The sequence below is a fragment of the Enoplosus armatus genome, chromosome 12 (genome assembly GCF_043641665.1).
Source record: "Enoplosus armatus isolate fEnoArm2 chromosome 12, fEnoArm2.hap1, whole genome shotgun sequence".
Classification (NCBI taxonomy): Eukaryota; Metazoa; Chordata; class Actinopteri; order Centrarchiformes; family Enoplosidae; genus Enoplosus; species Enoplosus armatus.
The window spans coordinates 13,460,052-13,483,358 of NC_092191.1; the positions used below are offsets into that span (position 1 = coordinate 13,460,052).

The 23,307-nt window shown below is 40.6% G+C and overlaps 5 protein-coding genes across 8 annotated transcripts; 1 reads left to right on the forward strand and 4 right to left on the reverse strand.

Annotated features, from left to right (window-relative positions):
- Positions 1-1,541: 1,541 nt before the first annotated feature.
- On the reverse strand, positions 1,542-6,204 carry ap3m1 (adaptor related protein complex 3 subunit mu 1). Its single transcript, XM_070915933.1, has 9 exons — positions 6,128-6,204; positions 5,490-5,767; positions 4,351-4,522; positions 4,064-4,201; positions 3,838-3,923; positions 3,612-3,745; positions 3,201-3,408; positions 2,826-2,970; positions 1,542-2,611 (listed from the first exon to the last, which is right to left on the reverse strand). Exons 2-9 carry the CDS (start codon positions 5,760-5,762, stop codon positions 2,511-2,513), a joined length of 1,257 nt encoding a protein of 418 aa, XP_070772034.1. The 5' UTR covers positions 5,763-5,767; positions 6,128-6,204; the 3' UTR covers positions 1,542-2,510.
- Positions 6,205-7,574: 1,370 nt separating this feature from the next.
- On the forward strand, positions 7,575-16,351 carry adka (adenosine kinase a). 4 transcript variants are annotated; one of them, XM_070915634.1, is made up of 11 exons: positions 7,575-7,666; positions 9,908-10,018; positions 11,298-11,351; positions 12,954-13,032; positions 13,165-13,337; positions 13,439-13,547; positions 13,784-13,954; positions 14,075-14,110; positions 14,219-14,333; positions 14,436-14,522; positions 14,627-16,351. In XM_070915634.1, the coding sequence occupies exons 1-11, from the start codon at positions 7,575-7,577 to the stop codon at positions 14,749-14,751; spliced, it is 1,152 nt and encodes a 383-aa protein (XP_070771735.1). In that variant the 3' UTR covers positions 14,752-16,351. The 4 variants fall into 4 exon arrangements, with proteins under 4 accessions (XP_070771735.1, XP_070771737.1, XP_070771738.1 ...); XM_070915636.1 differs by having other exon boundaries at positions 9,944-10,018; XM_070915637.1 differs by having other exon boundaries at positions 7,575-7,633; positions 9,944-10,018.
- Positions 16,352-17,106: 755 nt separating this feature from the next.
- Positions 17,107-18,272, reverse strand: LOC139294597 (dual specificity phosphatase 29). The gene is made up of 4 exons (XM_070916520.1): positions 18,214-18,272; positions 17,741-17,928; positions 17,433-17,656; positions 17,107-17,345 (listed from the first exon to the last, which is right to left on the reverse strand). Exons 2-4 carry the CDS (start codon positions 17,917-17,919, stop codon positions 17,107-17,109), a joined length of 642 nt encoding a protein of 213 aa, XP_070772621.1. The 5' UTR covers positions 17,920-17,928; positions 18,214-18,272.
- A 1,438-nt stretch (positions 18,273-19,710) lies between these two features.
- Positions 19,711-21,006, reverse strand: LOC139294598 (dual specificity phosphatase 29-like; the record flags this gene model as incomplete). The annotated part of the gene is made up of 3 exons (XM_070916521.1): positions 19,711-19,928; positions 20,590-20,807; positions 20,891-21,006. Coding segments are annotated over 3 exons (552 nt in total), but the record flags the coding sequence as incomplete, so codon positions are not given.
- An 83-nt stretch (positions 21,007-21,089) lies between these two features.
- LOC139294299 (dual specificity protein phosphatase 13B-like) lies at positions 21,090-22,234 on the reverse strand. The gene is made up of 3 exons (XM_070916154.1): positions 22,110-22,234; positions 21,792-22,033; positions 21,090-21,310 (listed from the first exon to the last, which is right to left on the reverse strand). The coding sequence occupies exons 1-3, from the start codon at positions 22,232-22,234 to the stop codon at positions 21,090-21,092; spliced, it is 588 nt and encodes a 195-aa protein (XP_070772255.1).
- Between the last annotated feature and the right edge of the window lie 1,073 nt (positions 22,235-23,307).

The window sequence follows — 23,307 nt, forward strand, 5'->3', positions numbered from 1 at the left end:
AGAGCTTGGGTCTTAGAGGTTAAATGAGGTTTTCACTTGACAGTTGCAGTATGAGTGACAGTAAGAGTAAAAGTCAAGGTGAGTTGAGATGTTTTTAATGTGTGTTATGAATTCTTTGTTTTAACTGTCACAGTGAACAATGCCAAAGGATTTGTTTTACATTACTGTAAGCGTCATGAAGTTCACTTAAAATCCAGGTTATTACAAACAAGACAGACCATTTTCTTTAGAGACACTGATGTACTTTTTAAGGTCTGTTTTTTTTTTTTAACAAAAAATGTTTTCTGCATTTTTTAACTAACTGTACTTTGTTTCTGCACAGTTGAACTGTTATGATTTATCCCCCCCAAAATTGATCAAAACCAATGATTTTAGACATTCAACGTCCTGTTTTTCAACTTTTCTCCATGTGTGAGCTCAGTAGTCCCACTCTGACCGCTCAGACGCATCATTTTAACACAGGTTTTCTAGACGACCCCGGTGGTTTGAGAATAAAAACAACTTTTTTTTATGTGATATCAGGCATCGATGCCAGTCTAGCAGTCTAGTTCTTTTAGGTTTAAATTAGAAACTGTTTAAAATGAGTGTTTTTGTCTGGAGTAATTACACAGCAGTAAGGATTCATGATTGGTAACTCAATATTACATGCAACATTACATTCATTCCCTAAGTAGTATTTGTTCAAGTTTTATTACATATTCGACACAATGGCTGTGCAAATGTAACTGTTAAATGGAGAATCTGTGTGTGTGTGTGTCTGTGCGTATGTGTGAAGCCTCTTCACTTAAACAGTATTAGTGAGCCGTCCCCATGATGGTCGGGGACAGAGCTCTAAACAGCAGCACAGAATGTTAACTGCATTGTCATCTTTATTTGGGCCTACTGAGCATGTAGCAGTCACTGACGCCTCACTGAGAGCCACAGGGTGTACTTCTGTGTGTACTTGACGTGTTCATTCACACCCTGAATGTATTCTGATAGCTTCTAGCCCTGCCAACACATCTGCTGTGCCTTGGAAGAATAAAAGACTATAATGATGATGGAGTCGTCCTCTGAATTCGCTTTCTTGGTACCGCAACATAAAATGACTGAGTGCTGTGGGGGAACAAGACTTAACTAGTTGTATTCAGTGTATTCAATACATCAGGAGTCTACAGCCATACTAGCAGCTCTGTGAGGCAATGCTCTAAGCTAAATGCATGCTGAAGTTTAACATACATAATATTTACCATGTTTATCATCTTAGGTTAGTGTGTTAGCTTGCTAGCATTTGCTAATTAGCATTAAACGCACAGTAAAGCTGCAGCTAATGACAATGTCATTAGTTTAGTAAACCGAAGTATGGGACAAATGTACCTTTTGACCCGATTATGGTGATACATCAACAGTTAAGAGACCACCAAAGTTATTACAAGTTATTCTAAGAGTGACAAGAATGTCGGTACCAAAACTCATGGCAATCCTTCCATCCGACAAGCCAACAGTGTCATCCCTATGCTGCTAGCATGGCTAAAAAAAAAGCACACATGAACGCATCATTTTAAAGCTTTTATAAGACATCTTATACACTGAAATACAGACTCAACTTCATACAGGAGCTTTAAGTAGTATTTTCCATGTGGACAATTGATTGTGCAAATGCTGTGCTGTGTTCAGAAGTTGCATTCAAGATTATGTGAGGATCTTGTAAATTGCTGAGTGCTTTTTACATAACTGCTCCCAACAGACTGCCTGAATCACTAGCTTGTATCTATTGTAGGCCCTATTGGACACCCTCCCTAAGTCAATGTACCTTAGATATAAGATATATTTTAAGATGTTCTTCCCTCAGGCCTCCAAAAAATGCAGTCTGTGCTATAAAAGCACCTTAACCTACCCTTACAAGGCCACATTAAAGAGTGAATGTGTGCAAAAATAACTGCCTCAAGACACACTGCAGCTACTCAGAAAGTAGATACATTAGACTTTTCAAAAATAAACATATATATACTGTATATAGAAGTATAAAACTTGCTACTTTATATTATGTAAAAATGTTTTCAAAGGCATGGCTGCTTACTGTTAGGCAACATGCAAATATTGTGTGTTGAAGTAGTGAGGAGCAAGGCGGTGAGCTGCGAGTGTCCCTTTTCAAACCGAAATATTCCTCTTAGGCAACACTCAGAAGGTGTTCGAGAAAAAAAAAAGGTAAAAAAAAGAAATATATATTCAGAAATAGTCCAAAAGGAAAGAGGAATGGTCATTTAAAGTGGATAGAAACTAATAGCACTTCAACAAGGTCACATTGATTATTAAGGCTTCCCTTTACGGGTCACAAACACCATCCAGTCATATATATATATGTAATGCCAAACACATAATAAATAACTGTTAGAATGCAAAACCATTCATTAATCACAATGAGCCAGAGAGTGTGTAAGACTTATTGGAGAGCTGACTTGGGGAGGGGGGTAACCTTGTCCCCCATTTGGCACATTGGATTGTTGACCTTGGAGTTTGACAGTCATAACTCAGGTCCGCACTTGGAATTTCCCCGCTTTAGTCACATATTTGACCCCTTTAAACGGCTTGTACTTCTCTCCGTACATGTCAAGACGATTCACCTTAAGTCCTGTACAGAGGGGAGAGAAGCGAAGTGAGCAATGACTGAAAATACAAATACAAATCCACTCTGACAATTTCAAACTGAACACCATCACTTCAAACACTGCGTTACTGCTACCATAACCACTAACATCCTCAACAACAAAAGGTGGAGAGAAAGAATGGGGCTAAATGGACCGACGTTTTAGTTACGTTTTGGATTTTAAACTAGCGAGGATTACCTGATATGGCCAGCTGCTGTATCTTCAGGTCAATGTTGAGTGTGGGGTTATCTTCAGGTTTGGGGGCTCCTGTCTGCGTACTCAGACTGCCTCGCAAGTTAGGAAGCTTCTGGGGGTTCAGTTTTCCAATGTCCCAAACCAACACCTACCAAAACATAGACGTGCTCAGAGTCAGGACAATAAAAACAAAATGTTTTGTTTTTTTTTGTTGTTGTTTTCCCTGTAACACCACCAGTTCTGATCACAATTACATCAACAGCTTCACTGTAGAACTGAAGTGTTGCATGTCTATGTATGTGTCAAAAGTGGAAGGTGTTCTTTCAACACAGAACTACTGTATTACTGTTCAGGACAGCCTTGTAAATGGTTGGTTACCTTGGTAGTGAGGTCGTAGGTGTAGTTTCCCTGTGTGGCTGTGAGGTTGACACTGAGCACAGCTTTAGGCATGTGGATAGTGACCATCAAGGCCTCTACCGTCTTCCCCATTGTCTGCTTTGGTCCGATCGTGATGTCCAGGCGACCACAAGGTCCCGTCTCAAAGAAACTGATGTTCTGCTTCACGTACACTGGAATGGCCACGAGACTGAGGAAGGTCACAGACGTCGACAATAAACAGTTAGGTTCAGCAGGCAGACAGCAACCAGCTTGTGTTTGCAAGTTAACAAAGTGACAAGTGGGCATTGTGAATCTTTGTTGCGGAAATTAAACCAGAATTTCAATTCACTCCTCCGCACTGAAACCCAAAGAAAATTGATAGAATTAATAGATTTCTGTTTCTGTGCTTACTTTTGAGAGCTGACATGATAGTTCATGAGTGTGAAGTTTCCGTCGGGCGGGATAAAGGAGAGGACACGCTCCGACTCCCAGCGCTTAAACCGCACACACGGGTGGAAACTCACATCGTCGAGAAGACGAGGATTCTGTCGTCAAAAACAACAATGATGACAAACGCACAAGCAGACCACCAGAGCATATACAGAAAAAACATGGAGAAAAGAGGAAATGAGACTACCATAAAGGACAGAGTCAGGTCAGGCATCCCACTGAGCTTCACACAGGCTTCAATTACACCCTGGATCTCTGCAAATACCGTCGTACCTGAATGAGAGAGATTGAAGGCGATGAAAACATGTTTAAAGAAACACACAATTATACAATTTTCCAGGAAAAGGAAAACACTTGAAACTGCCATGGATACACTCTTCATCTACGGTAATCAAACAAGTGGTTGTTGGTACCTGATTTGTCCAGAATGACATCTATTTCCTCTATCACATCAAAATATGCCTCATTATTGGTGTATTTAACACCGGCCCGCCTCCATGGAATATTGGACAATTGACCTGTTGGCAATGTGTCTCCAACATTACTACCTCCTGGAAAACACACAAAACAAAAGTAAAAACATAAAAGTTCTCATAAACAGATTAAACAGATCTGATTTGAAATTTGGTTTAGAGGTAAGTAGACAGAGGTACAGTCTACTGACTGACCTTCAACACCAGAGTCAGAGTGACCTGTTTACCTGTGAGCGTGTTGACAACAGATCGCAGGATGGTGGGAGGCCTGATCATCTCTTTGAGGACGTTGGACTCTGTCGCTAGAGGAAAGCCGTTGTCCAGCATCTCCTCCAGCAGCTCGTACACTGTCACCACATTGTCCTTGATAACACTTTCTGAGCACTCTCCAAAGTAGTCCTGTCGACAAAAATACCTGTTACACTAAAGCAAACTCCAGACGTATGCAGAAAAAAGCTTGAGGCAGAAAAGCTGAGTGGATATGTCAGTTGTCTTGAAAAGCACGCTTAGTTTTCTCCATTAAGACCCCAGCTGTGTCTCAGTTCCATACTACATTCCGTTTGTTTAGAATATGTACAATATACTAAATTTATATATATAAATATATTGTTTCTGCAGAGTATACAAGAAATCAACATACTTTACCAATGTACTAAAAGGAAATGTTGTAATACTTGCACCCACAGATATCAATCAAACTTCAAAGTGAAACTATCTGCAATTTGTTTTAACATGTTGTGGTTGTGGTTAGCTTCTCCATTTCCTTTGTGCATTTCATTATTGGGAAATATTGTACAACATACTCAAAAATCAAGCATTTTTTAGTATGTATGTTGACTTTTTAAGCTACTTAATTTTGCCACTTTTGCAGCATGAACACACAACAAACTCAAAAGCTCAACACTAAAATGCATCTTGGGTGATTAAAAAGTACACAGCACCATAAAAACATGGTACACACCCACGCAGTCACTCAGTTTAACCAAGGTATACTGAGGACCCACTGGAACCTGATCCCACATTTGGACTTCCTTGTCAAACTGTGTGTATAACACAACAAGCGTTACAAATAGTGGTATACAGCTGAGAAACGTTTTTTCAAGTTCTCAAGCTACAAAATAAACATGGTATTTTCCACAATAGCTGTATGGTCAAACGCAAATGTGCATGTTCTTTGTCTTCAGCACCAACTACAATTTCCCATAGAATTTAGTTCAGGGAAGTGAATGTGAAATGTGAACCGCAATCCATCTAAACTACATCTGCACACAATCTTCTTACACAGGAAACTAAGTTTGAACAGAACCAAACATGTCTGACAAATTATGGCATCTATCCAGCAAAAATTAACAGAGTATAATCACACCTGAATTGTGTCTGCAACTCTGTGCAGGAACTCAATGACAAACAGTGGAGGGACTTCAGTCTGGATGACAGAAAGGAAGAAGAGCTTGTCCCTGTATATGCTGATGAGATAGTGGTGTGGGGTCTGCAGGACAGGGGGCACATTCTCAGGGTCCACTGCCTTCTCCTTCGCCTCGAAAAAGTAATCACACACACTCCGGCTGATGACACTCTTCCAGTGTTTCTCCAGGAAGATGTCTCCCGAGTGATTAATCAGGAACAGACTGTGGATCATCTCAGCTGCAACAATGAGGTGGTTGTTGCTGTTAGTAGTGCTCTGTGTTATTGAGTAAGAGAGACTAAATCAGCAGTTTTTAAAAGTCCTTATTATTGGATTGTTGCCAAATCAAAACAACGCAGTATATAAAGCAGTGTCACTTAATGTTAACATTTACCTACTGTCAATCTGTCAAACTAACTTCAACCTCAGGTAACTTAACCGGCTGGCTAGCAATCTGACATTGGCAGCTTCGGACATTTTTTCCATCTGCTTCTTAATGCTAAAAATAAAATAAACTTGACAGTGAGAGGCGTAACAGCGACGTAAGTGCTCTAAGGCAGAAGTGTCTACAAAGTTTAACATAATGTTCAAAGTTTTACCTGCTAACTCCAGTTGACTGTGCCAAGAACAGTGTAATATGACTATGGCAAAATTGTCTGAGTAGCTGAGGAGACGCCTGCAGATCTTTGCACACGTAAACACAACAGAGTCACGAGTACATATCGACAAAACAAAGGAATACGGCCCAAATACTATTAGTAAAGTATTGGAATATATTCTGGACGGTTTCAATATCAAGCAACTCTAGTGTCAACCTGATCGATACTTTCAGAGCAAAGTTTCGGACTTTTTAATCAGGCAATGTTTTCAGGCAGCTAATCCCCGGCGCTGTATGTGACATGGGACTTTGTTGCCCTCAGACTGGCCTTTCAGGTGTTCATGCGTCCTCCGTCCTCTTAGAACACCACTAAATGATAACCTCAAGTCAGGTTTCAGGTGTAAAATTGCAAATAGCTGACATAATTTGATTAGCAGCTATATTAATAACATATGTACTTATAACAAATGTTACAAAGTGCTTCACAAGACAATAAAGACAAGACAAATGAAACAAAATTAAAAACAATACAATAACCACATCGTAGACTTGTGACAAAAAGCTACAAAATTGTGAAACAAGTGGTCTAGTATTTAAAACTTCTTTTGGAAATATTGTACTAAGCCTTGACAATTAAATTGAGATCCACCAGAGAATTGTGCAACAATTTACAAAATAAAATTCTAAAAATGACAAAGAAGATAGTCGCACAGAGCCTTTGTCAGACAACCAATATGTATATAGTTTGCTTCTCCACCAATGTCTGAAGGAAACATTTGTCTCTTATGCTGCTTTTTGCACCACTATGTTCCAAACCAAAAGTTCACTTTTATGTCTCTATGGACATGCTCCATAAAGCTGTGGGGAAGTGCAGAGTCAGGTAAAAAGGTAAACCTTTCAAAGGTTGAATATCTTGTAAACAATATGCAAAATTTTATTTACACAAATCTCTAAACTACTAGACTCCCTAGGAATATATTTTATGTAATCCCTCCCACACTTTTATAGAACACTTTATCTTATGTTATTCTATGTTCTTAAATATTGTATTATTACTTACTTACTATTGTTGTACCTCTTAAGTTATCAATTTGATTTTATATATTTTTTTATTATATTAACTTTTGTATAAAGTTATTAAAAGGATAACCTTTCACATAGTAATTTGACCCATTGTTCATGTAAAACTATTGATTAGCGCAGCTTCAAAGTCTTTGTACAAGAAGTTCCTCCAAATATCGAATCGCTGAAAAAGTGGGCGGGCAAGTCTCTAGCACAACCTAAATGTAAGGCTTTTGATTGGTGGAGCTCTGTGAAGGTGTCACATGTCTTGGTGGAATAATGGTTGCCTGCAAGGCTACACTCCGGGGAAAAAACATGGTATAACTATAAGCACGACGACCGCGTTTTCGTACCGGTTAAGGTGATTGCAACGTGCCTGAGCAGCCATGGCTTCTGAAGAACCAAAAGCAAAGAAACAAAAACTTTCAGAGGAGGAGAAGACAGAGTCTCCGACCAAAAAGACTCCTGCCACATTAAGGTGACCGAAAGCTAAAAAAAAGAAAAAAAGCTAACAAACTGCCTCTCTGTGGAGCGAGGAGACACGACCCTCCTCTGAGTTGTTTGAATGCTAAGGTTAATGTGTGCACAAGTCAAATCATCAGTTTACAATGTTAACTTAATATATTATGACTGTGTGAATGAAATGGTGAGGTTGAAATTTGCGGGTTTTCTTGAGACCATTAAATGTTTGTGTGAACCACCACGATGGCAAGAAGCGGTCTCTGTTTATAACGGCCGGTGCAAAGTCCTTTGATTTGAATTAGCTAGTTATATTTTAACACGCAGCGACACAGCTAACGGTTAGCTAATTGAACCGTTAGGTCAGGAGACACTGCTGTTGTTAAATACCAGTCAGTTAACTGTAGCAAGTGTGCCAATATCTAATCTAGGTTCAACGTGACCACCACCTGCCCCTGCATGTTTAAAAGCTGCAGAAAGAAATACTTGGGCAGATGTGTGCGCGTTCACTCGGTGCCAAGGATTGCTCCGCTGCTTGGTATGGCAATGATTGCTGCAGAGAATGCTTGCCTGATCCATCCTGTACCAGCTCCAAAAACAATTAATTGCGAAGTAGTCCCGTGATCGTGAAAATGTAACTTTTTTTTTTCCTGATTAAATCTGATGCTGACACAGTGCATCATTCGGCGACTTCCCCTATTCAACTCAACTGAAACTGTCTGTTGTGATATCATGGTATCTCTGTTGCCTCTATCATCAGCACGCTTCTCACGATGTAATTAAGCCTCAGAAGAGTGAGTGGATTGAGGCTAGAGTCGGCAAGACAAGCCAATCACCAGACAGACAGACTGTTCTGGCCGTCCTCCTTCAGATGCATCCAATCAGTCAGTCCCTAGTAGGAGGAGCTGTGGTTGCAGGGGAAAATCGATCTGCCCGCATACTGAGCTGAAATTGTGAAGTTTTTGAATGCTTGGCTCTTTCTGAGCCGGTTTTAGGTTGCTCAACAGGTCTGTCAGTATCTAGCTGTACACAGAGAGAGGGACACCATGTCTGCTGCAAGGTAAGACTACAGTGACTTATAGAGAATTAATGTAAAGGCAGGCATGGGTTCTGGTTTAATGTAATTGGCTGCACAAGCCCAGTGTCCATCTGACTGCATATGTATGTAGTGTAGGAAATACTATTGAGGGTGTGGCATCTTCTGGGTTTTTAGGTGACAAAAACCCATCTGCGTAGCGTAAGTCACTGTCACTGTCTGCAGGCTATCCACTTTTTCCTACTGTTTCCTCTTCTTGCTGCATTAATTCTTGTCCTCAGGCGAGTGTAGGCTCGATGGGGAAAATAAGCTAGCACATGTTCATGTGGAGGTGGCATCTGTCAGGGGCGGTGTTCAAAGACTTGCTCCATCTGGGGTTTTCCCAGAAACGCAGACAAGATTGTGGTGACATCAATGACTAGCATGCAGGACGACACCAAGACACAGATCTGAGTATTATTAACACGCTACCACAATCTCTTGGTGCTTTTGCAGTATTAAGCACAGATCATTCAGTATTCACTTATAGAAAAGCAAAAGCTGCAGACTAACTCACTGGCTGTTATTGGTCACTGATGTGTAAGAGAGGTTCCAGTGGGATTGTTATATGTTGACACGGAGCGCAGAGGCACCTTGTTAGTCGTCGTCTCGTCCTGTTGAACCCCAGTGGTAGAAGTGGTGCTGTGCTGTATAAAAATTATGTTTTTTTGCCATCACAAAGCTATTATTTGCTATGATATTCAAGCCTTGTGCTCAGTTGTTTGCCCCAGGAAAGAATACAGCCTACTGCTCGCTCAATGTTGCCTTGCTGTGAATGTCATAACATGGTTACATGACTGACTGGGTTCTCGCTGCTAACCACATTCATATTCTTTAGAAATGTTTGTTGACGGGTCATGCATATTTCTAAACTGTGTCATGTACTATTTCTGCTTTTTTTTCTCAGTGAATGGAAGCTTTTAAATCATGTGATGTGAGGTCACAAGGAAACAAAACTGTGGGTTTTGCAAATTAGTGGTCAACACTGGGATAAAAACCCAGCACACTCAGTGGAGTGAGCCAACATTAATTTTTAAGTCCATGAAATGTGCCTTTCTACACTGTGCTGAAAGGAGGGCTGTCTGCTCTTTTAATAAATCAACCAGCCAGTCTATTCAGAGCAGCTTCAGAAAGACAACATGGGCTCTGCAAGTTGTTCCCCTTATTACTGCTGTGCCAGCTGAGTTCATGTAAAAATACTAATGTTGCATTATGTTTCAGCCCTAATTCACTCTTTGGGATGGGAAACCCCTTACTGGACATCAGTGCTGTAGTGGACAAAGACTTTTTGGACAAGTAAGTTAAAGGACTGAGGCAATGGAATACAATTCTTACTAATAAAGAAAATACTAGTCCTCACTGCTGATTGGCTTAGAAATGCTCAAAGTGGTTGTGAACTACTACCCAGTAGTTGCACAGGTGACTCTTCAACAATTAATTTAAATGAGAAATTTAAACGTCAGTGCACATATTGCACCATTTTTGGTGAACCTAGAATTACATGTTTTGTAGACATGAAGCCAAAGTCCATCTTTTTGCCGCCGCAAAATCTCCTTAAAGCACAGTCACAATCAGATCGAGTGAGATGTAGACATGTGGTGTCAGTGAGGTCACCCCAGTGATGGGCCGACCATAAGAGAGAGAGGTTTTATGATGTAATTTGATCAATGGAGATACAAGATAGTGATTATACAAGAGAGCAGAGCACAGGAAACAGCAGAGCAGAATGATAATCATCGTCGGTAGAGCTGCATGTCCAGCAGATGTATTGCTTTAAAATATGTATGAAATACACATGTATATGAAAGGAGACAGTGGGTCATCGCATTACGGCAAATCACGTCGGCTAAGCATTTAAATGCAGTTAGCAGAGTACAGAAAAATCAATGTTACTCAATTCACCGTTAAGGTTATTGCTTAAATGCTGCATAATCAAGAGATTTTATTTACCTGTGTACTTTATTTATTTAGTATTCTTTGAAATAGTAGGAGCCATCAGCAGAAAACCTTTAGTGACATAATCTCTGGCTGTCCGAGCTCTGTCGCTCTGAGTTGACCAGGCCAAAGGGCTCCTCTGGGTTCCAGCTCAGAGTCCACTCTCAAACCCCTTATGTAAACTCCTGGATTAGAGCTGAACCAACCAACTACTGTTCTAATTCAGTCTCACACTGCACCTTAATCCCCAACCTACCTTTGTCTTTCGAGGAAACTACACTCTGTTTAGAATTATTGACCAACGTATTGATTTTAATTGAGGTGGAGTAACAAAGGCACTTTCAGAGTTTCTCAAAGCCTCTGCCTATGATTTAATGGCTGAATGGTTTAATTAATCACATTTTCCATAGGAGTGAACAACCCATTTGGCAGCACCACCATTGTGCCTGCAAAGCTTATCCACATAGACATAATCCTGATTCTTATTGTGTTTGTTTTCCATACACATTTGTGGAGTTTGTATTTGGAATACAACAGTGGCAGTTTTGTTAAATGGGTAAAAACAGCAGGGTTTGATTTAGCATATGTTTCCAATGACTTTGAGAAACTAATGCTTTTTTTCTCCTTTAATTAATTGCAGGTACACTCTGAAACCCAATGACCAGATCCTGGCAGAGGACAAACACAAAGCACTGTTCGTATCTCCTACATTGCAACATGTCCTGTAGAATATAGGTTGGGGTAACAGGGTTTGTAGTCAGGGAAAATAAATATGTCTCGATTCATACCGAGTTTGCTCCTGTCTGTTCTGGAGCGGGCCAGTCAAAACAGGCGCACACCAGAAATCACAACGATTGACCTCCGTTCCTTTTGGAGCCAATGGCAGCGCAGGAGGTCCAGCACAAACAGTTAGTCACAGCCAATAGTAAACCAGGACACTTCACCTCCCAGTCCCTCTGAGACAAGAGCTAGAAAGCAAACATTTCACAGCAGGAGATAAGAAAGTCGTGTGTGACTGTGTGAGAGAGGATTATACTGATGTATACTGTTATGTTTATGGTGACTGGTAGTCCTCTAGTAATATCTATTTTACATTGGTGATAGTGTTTTTTGAAATGTAAGGTATTCACATTTACACTATAGATGTTTTTGAGGATGCCAGATGTTTAAATTTAAAAGATAGAGCCAACTTTTATGCAACCACTGAAGACGATTTCAATCTCTATATATGAATTATTTATGTCAGGGAAGATTTGTACTCATGATTCACAGCTTTAGAGTCAGCAGTGTTGTCAGGAGCTCAGTGGGTTAATAGTGAAGCTATTGGTCAATTGGTATGTGTGAAGGTGCAAGTCCACACACGTTTAACCTGCTGAGTTTGTTCCTGCTCTTACTTAAACCACACAGGCCGGTCTTGAGTGCTAATATGCTGGAGATTTTCCCCCTGGAGAAAATACTTAAAGGGACACTACAGACTGCTGGCGATAAAGAAAAGCGAGATAATTTACAACACACTGTCATCCCCACTCTATTTTTCTCTCCATCTCCCAGAAGTCTCCCCCTCTGCAACCTCTGTCTCAGTCTCAGGACCTTTAACTGCAGGCTTGTTTATACTTTCCAGTGACATATTTGAACACACTGTCTTGAACACTCGCATAAACCACACAAACACATCCATCACAATGCACAATAAAAGCAACAATTGTGCAATGTCCTGCAAACCAAGACCATAGCCATATGATAAACACTACCTCTGTGAAGTTCTTAATGTTAAAGTTGATGATATGATTATATTATAAGACTTAAAGGAGTAGTTTGACATCGTGGGAAACAAGCTTATTGGCTTTTTTGCTGAGAGTTAGATGAGAAGATGGATACCACTCATGTCTGTCCATCAAATGTGGACTTAAAGCCAGGAGACGCTTAGCTTAGCATAAAGTTTGGAAACAGGGAAGCACTACAGCTAGCTTGGCTTTGTCCAGAGTTTAAAAACATCCACCTACTAGCATCTCTAAAGCTCACTAATTAATGTTATATCTCGTTTGTTTAATTTGGACAGAGCAAGGCCAGCTGTCTGCCTCTGTTTCCTGTCTTTATGCTGAGCTAAGCTAATCGGCTAGTGGCTGTAGTTTCATAGTTTCTTCTCAGCAAGAAAACAAATAAGCATATTTCCTAAAATGTTGTAACGATTCCAATTAGCCAGCACTCCAAAGAAAGATATCTTAAGTCTCAATTTTTATAGAAGTGAACAAACTATGTGTGACATTGAATCTTTACATGTTTGTCTGTGTTTTAGGTTTGAGGAGATAGTGAAGAAGTTCAAAGTTGAGTACCATGCAGGAGGAGCCACACAGAACTCTATAAAGATTGCTCAGGTCAGTCATGTACACACTAACTTCCTGTTCTGTCACCACATCATTGCTCTGTGAAATCTGACTGTAAATGTTGGCCTCAGTGAGTAGCTTTAATCGGATGATGCTGATCAGAGCTGTTGTCACTGTCTGTAGTGGATGATCCAAGAACCCCATAATGTGGGCACGTTCTTTGGCTGCATTGGCAAAGACAAGTTTGGAGAGATCCTGAAGCAGAAGGCTGAGGAGGCCCACGTTGATGCCCACTACTACGAGCAAGATGAAGAGCCCACAGGGACTTGTGCTGCTTGCATCACCGGGGACAACAGGTGAGTAATAATAATAGTACAAATAATAATAAGTATATGTTGACTCATTATAATCTCATCTGTCTATAACTCTTCATCTCTTTGTTGCTTCCTCCTCTCAGGTCTCTGGTAGCTAACCTAGCTGCTGCTAACTGTTATAAGAAGGATAAGCATCTAGACCTGGAAGAAAACTGGAAGCTGGTAGAAAAAGCTAAAGTCTACTATATTGCTGTAAGTAGTAGTTACCAAACTATATGGTGTGTTTGAGCCATTTACATCTGATATTCAGGTCAACTCATGTACTGTCACTTCACCCTTGTACCTGTGGGTAACTACCAGAGGACCCACAGGGGAAAATCCAGACACACTGGTGCAGTTTCTGTTCACTTACTTCATGTGATTCATTAGAGCCCATCAAGATATAAAAAGCAGATCAGTCTTGACCCAATGTCACCGTTTGCTTCCAGGGTTTCTTCCTGACTGTCTCTTTGGAGTCCATCCTGAAAGTGGCGAAGCATGCGTCTGAAAATAACAAGCTGTTTTGCCTGAACCTCTCTGCGCCCTTCATCTGCCAGTTTTTCAAGGATAACCTCATGCAGGTTATGCCCTACGTTGATGTGCTGTTCGGCAATGAGACCGTAAGCCAGACTCCCACAGTACACTCTTCAGATACTCAGATTCAGATACATATTTCCTGCACATGCTTGTTCAGTATTTTGTGTCCACCAGATGAAAACAGTATTTTTTTCATTCCTCAGGAGGCAGCTGCGTTCGCTAATGAGCAAGACTTCGAGGTAAATGGACTGATGGTCTCATTTAGCATTTACACATGATATGTGCTGCATTTATCATGTATTTTGTGTGTTATAAACTGGTTCTGTTAATGTGTGTTTTGTCTGTAGACCAAGGACATTAAGGTGATTGCCAAGAAAGCCCAGGCTTTGCCCAAAGTCAACACAAAGAGACAGAGGATTGTAGTGTTGACCCAGGGGAAGGATGAAACTGCTATAGCCCAAAGTAAGATTTGCTATTAGTTTGTCTTTGTGTTACTCTTATTTCTCTTGTCCTCTGTTAATGTTATACTGCAGACATCTAATTTTTCTTCCTGTGTCTCTTCAGGTGACAAAATCGAGACATTCCCTGTACTGAAGACTGACCCCAAGGACATTGTAGACACAAACGGTGCAGGTGATGCCTTTGTAGGAGGTACGATTTTCCTGTGTTTTCATTTGATACATCTCTCAGTAGTTTTTTTGTCTTTTCCTGTGTTTTTTGTGGATTTCTGTTACGGTTTTCCCTCTGTGGTGCAGGTTTCTTGTCTGAGCTGGTCCAGGAGAAACCACTGGAGCAGTGCGTGAAGGCGGCACACTACGCTGCCAACGTCATCATCAGACGAGCAGGTTGCACCTTCCCAGAAAAACCCGACTTCAACTGAGGATTCTCTTGACAACTTTTCTTTTCAACCTGAAACCTCCATACTCACCGTGCTATACTCCGACCTACCCTCAATTCTCATGGTCCCATCAGACAACCGTCCATGTTATTTTTCAATTCATCATTTCTTACCAATTGTTAGTTGGGTGCCTCCTGATATGTGTGCCTGTCTCTGTGTTCTCCACTTGGGGCCGCTAGAGGATCATGCAGCCGAGAGAGCTTTGTTTCTATATGAATGACCATAAAGGAATCACGATAACACCGCGGGATGTGATAATTTTGCTTTACCTAAAGGATCTAAATGGGAAATCTTGTTTTCATGGACAGTTGTTTTAGGATTGTTTCTAGATGTATTTTGGCTCCGACACTGCCAGCGTCCATCAGACTCTGCTGCGAGCACTCATGTTGACATCTCATGAGTTTCTTCCGCTTGGAGACAGAATCAAAACACAAGAGGTTAATTCCACAATGGGAGGACACATTATACACAAACAGAGGACTAAGGCATAAAATATCGCTGTCAAGGGAGGTTTTGGATACTGCATTGACTTGTGCAGTAGTGATTTGTTTTAGACTTTTTTTTTTTTCTTTAAGAAGAATTATTCCTGATTATATTTAGACTTGCTACGATTTTAATTTAACAGGCCAGTCATGAAACCAAATGTTTTTCTTTTAAGCGCACTTTCTAAATGTGTCAAACTGTGTGCCCACTAAGTCCTGTGATCACTGTTAAATGTCAGCTTTACTGTGTCAACGATGTTCAGAAGTTACCTTCAACGTCACCATTGTGGAAGTTTGCGTTTTTCCTCATGCTGATTTTTTTTGGGGCAGGTGCTTCTAGTAATGAGTGCCTTTTTTCCTTTCTTTCTCTGTATATGTTAGTTTACAGAGGCCTACAGCTGTTACGTGAACACCCTGCAACCTGAAAGCTAGACCAGTGATGGGCAACTGGTGGCTTGTGGAGGTGGAAATACACCCAGCATCTCTAAAATGCATGAAAGGTAGCTGATATTGTTGGAAAGATGTCATTACATTTGAATGTTCTCTGTCAGAGGAATACAGGGAGCATTAAAACAGACCTTTCCTCTATTGTTTATTTTTCCTGTGTTTGTTCTGGGTGTTTGTTGAATATGTAACCTTTCTGGAGAGACTTCAGGACCGTTCGCTCTAAATCAGATGTAAATGGTTTGAAATAAACATTTCACCTGATTAGATTGATATTTTAGTCGCTGACTACTGCTACAAATGACAAATGGAAGATGCAAAAGAAACGGGGGGAAATTGAGAACATAACCTAATTCAGGCTCAGGCCACACTTGTGATATGGGGCCAAACATTTAAAATCCTCTGTATTTACCTAAGATTGTGTTACGTTGCAGTTTTCTGAATACGACGAGATGTTTTGAAACTTGTGCATGTGTTGGTACTAAAATGATGCACATTGTCCCTCTGTTAAAGAAGCAGTTTCTTTATGTTCAGATGCACCAGAAAGCCTTATGTGACACATTATTCCAGGTCTCAGTAGCACTCAAGTTGCCCATCTCTGTGCTAGACTGACGATGCCTAAAATTCACAAATAAACTTACAAGGTTGATCCTGTTGCTATTCTGTTTGAGTATTTTTATTTTATATAACATAATAAATCTTAATCCCTCAAAGAATTTCTTATAAAAGGTCAAAAGATCTGATCAAAACTAAAAAATAAATATTCAAATCTATGGTACAACAAGCTGGTTCAAGCCAACGTTAGTGAATGAATGTAAGGCTTCTTGGTTCTCACCCCTCATTGCAGAGTAGATCTATAAGTGTCGGGACACGAGTAGAAGCTCCTCAGCTCAAACATTTCTGCTATGGATCAAAATCTTCTGCTACCTACTTTGTGTGCCTCGCTCAATGAAACCTGTTAATGGTTGAAATATAACCCCATCAGTTCTCTGAAATGAATAGTTGGTTTGCAGATGTAAGATGGTGGAGGATGAGGCAGAACCGAGAAAGTATCAGTGAGTGAGAACCATAGTTTGGTCAATATCACGTTTTATCCCATATCAACAAATAAACTGTTGGACACAAGCAGTGCTGCATCCAGGCTGGATATGATCATTTCTCTCTTTTCTGTGCCACATACAAACTAAACTAAACCAGAACTACTGACTGAGTCAGGACACTTCTGAGCGTTCTCTGAACAGTACCAGCATTGGCCTATATGATAAAAAAGTTCTTCATTGTTACATTTGAACTTTATGAGACTGACATGACAGGGTTGTGAAAATCAGATTTTAATGATACAGTAGTTAAAGAAGCATAAAGAACATTATTATATACCTCAGATGAAAATTTGAAGTAGTGAACAGGCATATTATCTATCATCATGTGCTATTGGTCTTGCATCTCTTTTTTGTCTCAGCCTCTCCTCTTGTAATGTGATGTCCAGCGCTCTGAGCTGTTTTAGGAAGCCATGATTGGGCAGGATACAGCGGCGCTGTCGCACATGCTCAATAGCATCCACCACAGTTAAGCTGTGTTTCATCATCAGGTAGGCCAAGACCAGAGTCGATGACCTGCTCCGACCCATCACACAGTGCACCAGCACCTTGTCTAGAACAAAATGAAGCAAAGATAGATTCATTAGAAACATACAGTGAGGCACACAAGCTTCTTCTCCAGAGAAGGACTTTGACTTACTCTGTGGGTGACTGAGGGCCTCGTCAATGAACTGGGCTGCAGGGCAGAAGTACTGGGAGATGTTAAAAGTGGGTTTGTCATCAGCCTCGACACCGTAGTACTGGATGTCCATGTCAGTGTAGTAATCAGCACCAGTCAGCACATTATTCCACTTTCCCTCTGCTGCATTAAGGACGTGTGTGATACCCAGATCTCTCAGGCCAGGCTGCTCCAGAGCTGTTTTCCTGTTTTCATGTAAGACTCAATATCATGAATTTTGACACTTATACTGTAGGACCATGAAACTATCTCTGTGTGCATTTACTCACTCATCCCCGATGTAGATGCTGGGCCAGACCTGGTTGACATGTGCATACTGGGCCCCAGTGCCAGTCCAGAACAGCTGCTCCAGGTCTAATGTTCCTGGTGTGATATAATCACTGTCTGGGTCCACCCTCACCGCCGTGTACGGGTTCCTGCTTCTGGACTTCACCACACAGGAGGACATAGCTCACCTCTGCTGCCCAGAAAACACACACATCCCTGAACTTGGCTGAAAATGGCTGCACGTTGTTATCTGTTCTGCAGCTGGGTAGATTTAATATTAATGCCTATACACCAGCGATATTTTGATATACAGTCTTAGAGCTGCAATTATTTGTCAATTAGTCAATTCGTCGATCAACAGAAAATTTATCACTGCCTGGTTCCAGCTTCTTAAAAGTGAACACCTGTGCTGTTTTTTTTAGTTTTTCTATGACATGATGCACCAGTTGGTATCACACATACATTTCCACTCAACAGTTCGGTTGTCTCTCACGTGGAGCTCTCTGGGTTTCTTGGGACTAAACTTCACTCATCAGCTGTTGGATGTAACTCTCCATGATGAGCAGACGTCACTTCTTTGTAGCCGCCACAAATAAGTTCAAGTGATGAGGCAGTGAGAGTTATTGTTAAATGACAGATCAGTACAGTTTAAGTGTCTCTTAGATCAATAGATTTGAAATAGTAATAACAAATGAAAGAGCACATGAGGAATAGGACACCAATTGAAAGAAAATACAAATTGCCATAAAATCCCTTTCAGTTGCTCTTTGAAAAGCTGTCACATTTATTTGTGAATTTATTTTACTTCTGTAGTGAAATGTATCAACAAATCCCACAATTTACAAGGTATTAATTAATCGATTTTAATTCATTCATTCATTTATGGTATTTCACGAATAATAAATTAGAATTAGAATTTATAATTTCAGTTTTTTATTAATGGGTTAACTTTTCTTTTATTAATCTCTGTTTATTAGTAATTTTAATCAACTAATAAATTGATAACCATTAAGGATATTAAGGTCCTCCACAGTCTTAGTTTACATTCTGCACCTCTGTTGCTCCTTTTAATGCCAAACTCTTAACATCACAACACAACGTCACTCAAGAAATCATTGTCAGAGTGGTTTGAACTGAAGCTGTCTGACATACTCATGATATTGTTATATTGACTGTTAAAAGAAAACTATAAGGCCAAACAAAATACACTGACGGCTCCCTCAGTGTTCATCAACTCTACAGGTTGATTGGTAAAATAAATCACTTTGGTACGAAGAGACGACTCACCTCTTTTCTGTAACTGCTCAAAGTTCTAAATCCGTTCCCGAGCAGGATCGCAGACCAGCACCTCGACTTTTCCTCAGTAGTGATGTGTGAATTGTGCGTGTGTGTGTGTGTGTGTGTGTGTGTATCAACAGAGACCTCTCTCCACAGTGAGCATGAAGGCAGAAATACAGATCTGGAATGGTAACTGCTCTCTCAGGCTCTGTGTTTAAGATGGTATTTTTAGGCAGCCGGGCTACAACACCTGACCTCAACAACGTGACACACACACACACACAGATGCTTTCTCACAGCCCTCTTAATGTGATCTGAGTCCTCTAATGTGACGGTGATTACTTTCCTTCAGCCTGTGTGGTAAAGAAACACACTGAAACATGAGAAACAACGCCAAAAAAAAAAGACGTTTAGTAAGAGAGTCATGTAGCATTATTGTCATTATGAGATGACCACTAATGTCCACTAATGTGTGGACAGGTGTGGGGATCAGTTAACATTTGTCACTGCAGAGTTATTTCTGGACACATAAAACTTAAAGCATTCAGTTGTTATATTTTACTAATTGCTATTGGGGAGATAATCTACAAGACTTTAACAGATGACATTTCTATTTGTCAGATTTAATTGTTATTGCAGAAAATGTGCATTCAAGTACAACAGGTGCCTGACAAGGGTGAAAGGGCATGCTCCGTCATGATGTGTCCTCTGTGGTCTGTCTGCTCTGTGGACGGAGGCTCTGCTCCAGCTGCCTCAGCTGCTCCAGAAATCCAGAGTTGGGTCCGATGTCTCGGTTCAGACGCACGGCGACGATGGCCTCCACCAACGACAGGCTCTGGCAGATCATCATATACGCAAGAACCAGCGCTCCAGAGCGACTGACACCCATCGCACAGTGCACAAACACCTTCCCTGGAAGATCCATTGATTAGTATATTTAATAACACTTACAATGATTGAAATGTACAGACCTCATCATCCCAACATGTATACATTTATCTATTCACATCCCTTAAACAGAGCAGCCAAAAAGTCTCCAAAAAAAGTCTCCTTTGTAACCTGATATTTTTCAATGGGATTTTTTATTGCAGTAGTATTACTTTTGTAATCGGATTAGTAACGTGTAATTTAATGTAATTGAATTTTGATTTAATTCTATGTTATAATAAAAAGAAATGGGTAATTATGTAATTCAATGTCTAATATAATATTATATTCTAATATTATAATACAATCTAATCTTATCTATTTTAATATAATGTGATCTATTTTAACATAATGTAATGGCTTCAATGTAAAGTAATCTAATTAAAGGAACGTTATCTAATTGAAATTAAATGATTACATTTAATGTAATGTAATTTTTAACATGTTAACTAATTAATAATTAATAACTAAGTAATGTAATCTAATTTAATGTAATGTGATCTAATTTAATCCACTGTAATCAAATGTAATATAATGTAATCTCTTTAATGTGTTACGTACCCAGACTGGACCTACAAAGATGAGGATGGTGGTGGAAACCAGGTGTGTCATGATTTGTCTTTTGCTGTCATTTTTGCACACTGACCATTTTGCCTCAGAGCACCATCTATGAAGTGTGCAGCAGGGCTGAAGAAAGGTCGGAGGTTAAACTCTGGATGGTCTGCAGCTTCAACACCGTGGTATTCCACTTCAAGGTCACTATAGAACTGCTGCCCCGTGTTGATGCGGTGTCGGCCTGCTGCAGCATTCAGTATGTGAGTTACACCCAGAGACGAGAGTGTGGTTTTATCTCGCGCCACAGATCTGCAGACACACACCACATACAAGAGGTTTATTATAATATCTGTTTTCAACTTTTCAAGGTGCTGGTTGTGATTTCTACTTACTCATCTCCGATGAACAGGTTGGGCCAGACTTGATTTACAGGTGCCACTGGCTTCCTGTTCGTCCAGAGGATTTGCCTCAGCTCTGTCAGAGATGGTGTTTCCTCCTCCTGGGCTGAGTGACCTCTGCAGTAATGAAGATGTCTGTGTCTGTGTGTGCATATGTTGATGTTTATGGCGTTGTGTGTGTCTGTGTGTGTCTTTACAGTGTTTGGGCCTGTCGTCGCCTCCTCCTCTCCCTCTCCAGGCTCATGTCGAGGCTGCGGAGCTGCTGCAGGAAGCCCGGGTTGGGACAGATGTCTCTGTGCGGCCTGACGGCAGCCACCGCCTCCTGCAGCCTCAGGCCTTCAATAATCATCAGGAAGGCCAGCACCAATGTTGCAGAGCGACTCACACCCATCAGACAGTGGACAAACACTCGTCCTGGGAGAGGGATATTTGCTGTTACCTTCAGCACCAGATATACAGCAGAACATACACTCAGTGGTCACTTTATTGGGTACACCTGTACAATCTAATGCAGTCCAATACAACAGTAGTGCCATAACAACTATCTTTACAAAGATCCTAATGTTCAGTTTAATTTAATTATATGATTGTTACTAGGGTCATAGTTAAAGGTGGTGTTGTACTGGACTACATTATATAGAAAGGTGTTTCTAATATTTTGTCCTTTCCATTTACATACATGAGGGGGTCAGAATATTAGAAACACCTCTCAGTATAATGCAATCCAGTGCAACAGCATCTTTAACAAAAACTGAACATTACAGGCATCATAAAACATGAGCGGAGACTTTATGGCAGAACTGTTATATTTATTTGCATAGGTGTACCGAATAAAGTGGACACTGAGTCTCTATCCAATCACACATTAAGTTATCTGTAAGTGTGACTGACTTGCCTCCCATGGCTAGTGCAGCTCTGATGTATCGTGCTGTTGGGTAAAAGAAAGGACTAAGGATGAACTCTATCGCATCATCAGCCTCCACCCCATAATAATCCACTGTCATGTCCCTGTAGAAACGTGGGCCAGTATTGACATAGAAGCAGGGTCCGGGGGCGGGTTTGGGGGGTCCATGAGCAGCATTTACAATGTGAGTTATGCCCAGACTGTGGAGAGCGCCCTTGTCACGAGCCGCCACCCTGAAACACAATCACACGTGTGAGTGAGGGACGTTTATATAGATGTGTGTGTACATGTTATTGTGAGTGAACCTACTCGTTGCCTATGTAAAGGTTAGGCCAGACTTGATTAACATGTCCAGTAGGTCGTCTGTCTGCCAGAAGGAATTCCTGCAGCTCCGACACAGAAGGAGGTTCATATGGTGGATCCCTAAGAGACATACTGACACACAAAGCACATACTAGGCGTTCACTTTGTATGAAATGTGTTCATTATCTGTTAAATTCTCTTCAAAGTTTCCCAGCCTCTGCTGCCTTTCTTTACAATACACACTTAAACCTAATATATACAGCCAGAGATGACAGACTGAGCAAACACACCTGACAGATCCCCAAACTAACCTGTTTCCACTCACTCCAAGGCAGTGCAACTCTTCTCCCACCGTGCTCGCTCTTATTTCTCTACAAACACTCACACCCACATATGACTGTAGCCTGTTTCCTTTTATAACTTTGTAATCATACACTCGTTAGTCACAAAACATCCTGCAGAACGTAGTTGCAGTTTAAGCACGTTGAAAGACATTCAATCCATTATGACCACAAGTCTCATTCTTATGGACAATATGGCATTAACCTGTCAACTTTAACATTAGCTCACTTGCTTAGTTTCCATGAGCGCAGACTGTTGTGTAATACTCTGCTGTTCTGTATGTATCTCCATGTTGCCACCCAGGAGCCGAGTGACCCCTGTTGCTCTGCTCCTTTAAGAAATATGATCGAGGCTGCGAATAACATTCACCAGTGACGTGTTAACTTCGGCTGCATTTGTTGTGTTATTACATCTTTTTTTTTTCCTCACAGTTTATATTTCCATGAAGGCTGTTCACCACCTAAGAGTGTCTCATTGGATTGGTCATTTTTGACATACACACACACACAATGAGAAATTGTACATGAGTACATGTGCTACTGATTGAACTCAGACAAAACTAAAAGCCCCTAGGTTGTAAGTCAACATTGAAATCCAGATTATTTGCCTCACCAAAGGTTTTCTTTTTTGCGAAAATATAATTTTTGATCTAATCTACTGTTGCTTGTTTTGGTGAGAATGGTAAGGCAATAGTTACTAACATCTAAGTGTTTCTTATCAGAGAAGACATGTCTTTAAAATTATTTGGCTGAAACAAAAAACAAACTCTCTGCTTTAAGGGATTATGGAAGAATAACAAGGTACCTTATTAGGCAAACTGTTCAAAGGTATGTATCCATCCAGCCAAAACATTTCAGTAAAA

Bases quoted from the DNA above. Each gene is read 5' to 3' on its own strand.
- LOC139294299 (XM_070916154.1), bottom strand. From the start codon at position 22,234: ATGTCTCTTAGGGATCCACCATATGAACCTCCTTCTGTGTCGGAGCTG. The intron at 22,034-22,109 runs GTAGGTTCACTC...ATTGTGTTTCAG, and splicing joins AACCTTTACATAGGCAACGA to GGTGGCGGCTCGTGACAAGG. The intron at 21,311-21,791 runs GCAAGTCAGTCA...TCCCTCTCCCAG, and splicing joins AGCTGCACTAGCCATGGGAG to GACGAGTGTTTGTCCACTGT.
- ap3m1 (XM_070915933.1), bottom strand. From the start codon at position 5,762: ATGATCCACAGTCTGTTCCTGATTAATCACTCGGGAGACATCTTCCTG. The intron at 3,924-4,063 runs GTACCAACAACC...TCTCTCATTCAG, and splicing joins TGTCATTCTGGACAAATCAG to GTACGACGGTATTTGCAGAG. The intron at 2,612-2,825 runs GTAATCCTCGCT...CCCTCTGTACAG, and splicing joins ACAGCAGCTGGCCATATCAG to GACTTAAGGTGAATCGTCTT.
- adka (XM_070915634.1), top strand. From the start codon at position 7,575: ATGGCTTCTGAAGAACCAAAAGCAAAGAAACAAAAACTTTCAGAGGAG. The intron at 13,548-13,783 runs GTAAGTAGTAGT...GTTTGCTTCCAG, and splicing joins CTAAAGTCTACTATATTGCT to GGTTTCTTCCTGACTGTCTC. The intron at 14,523-14,626 runs GTACGATTTTCC...TCTGTGGTGCAG, and splicing joins AGGTGATGCCTTTGTAGGAG to GTTTCTTGTCTGAGCTGGTC.
- LOC139294597 (XM_070916520.1), bottom strand. From the start codon at position 17,919: ATGTCCTCCTGTGTGGTGAAGTCCAGAAGCAGGAACCCGTACACGGCG. The intron at 17,657-17,740 runs GTGAGTAAATGC...ACATGAAAACAG, and splicing joins AGCATCTACATCGGGGATGA to GAAAACAGCTCTGGAGCAGC. The intron at 17,346-17,432 runs GTAAGTCAAAGT...ATTTTGTTCTAG, and splicing joins GGCCCTCAGTCACCCACAGA to ACAAGGTGCTGGTGCACTGT.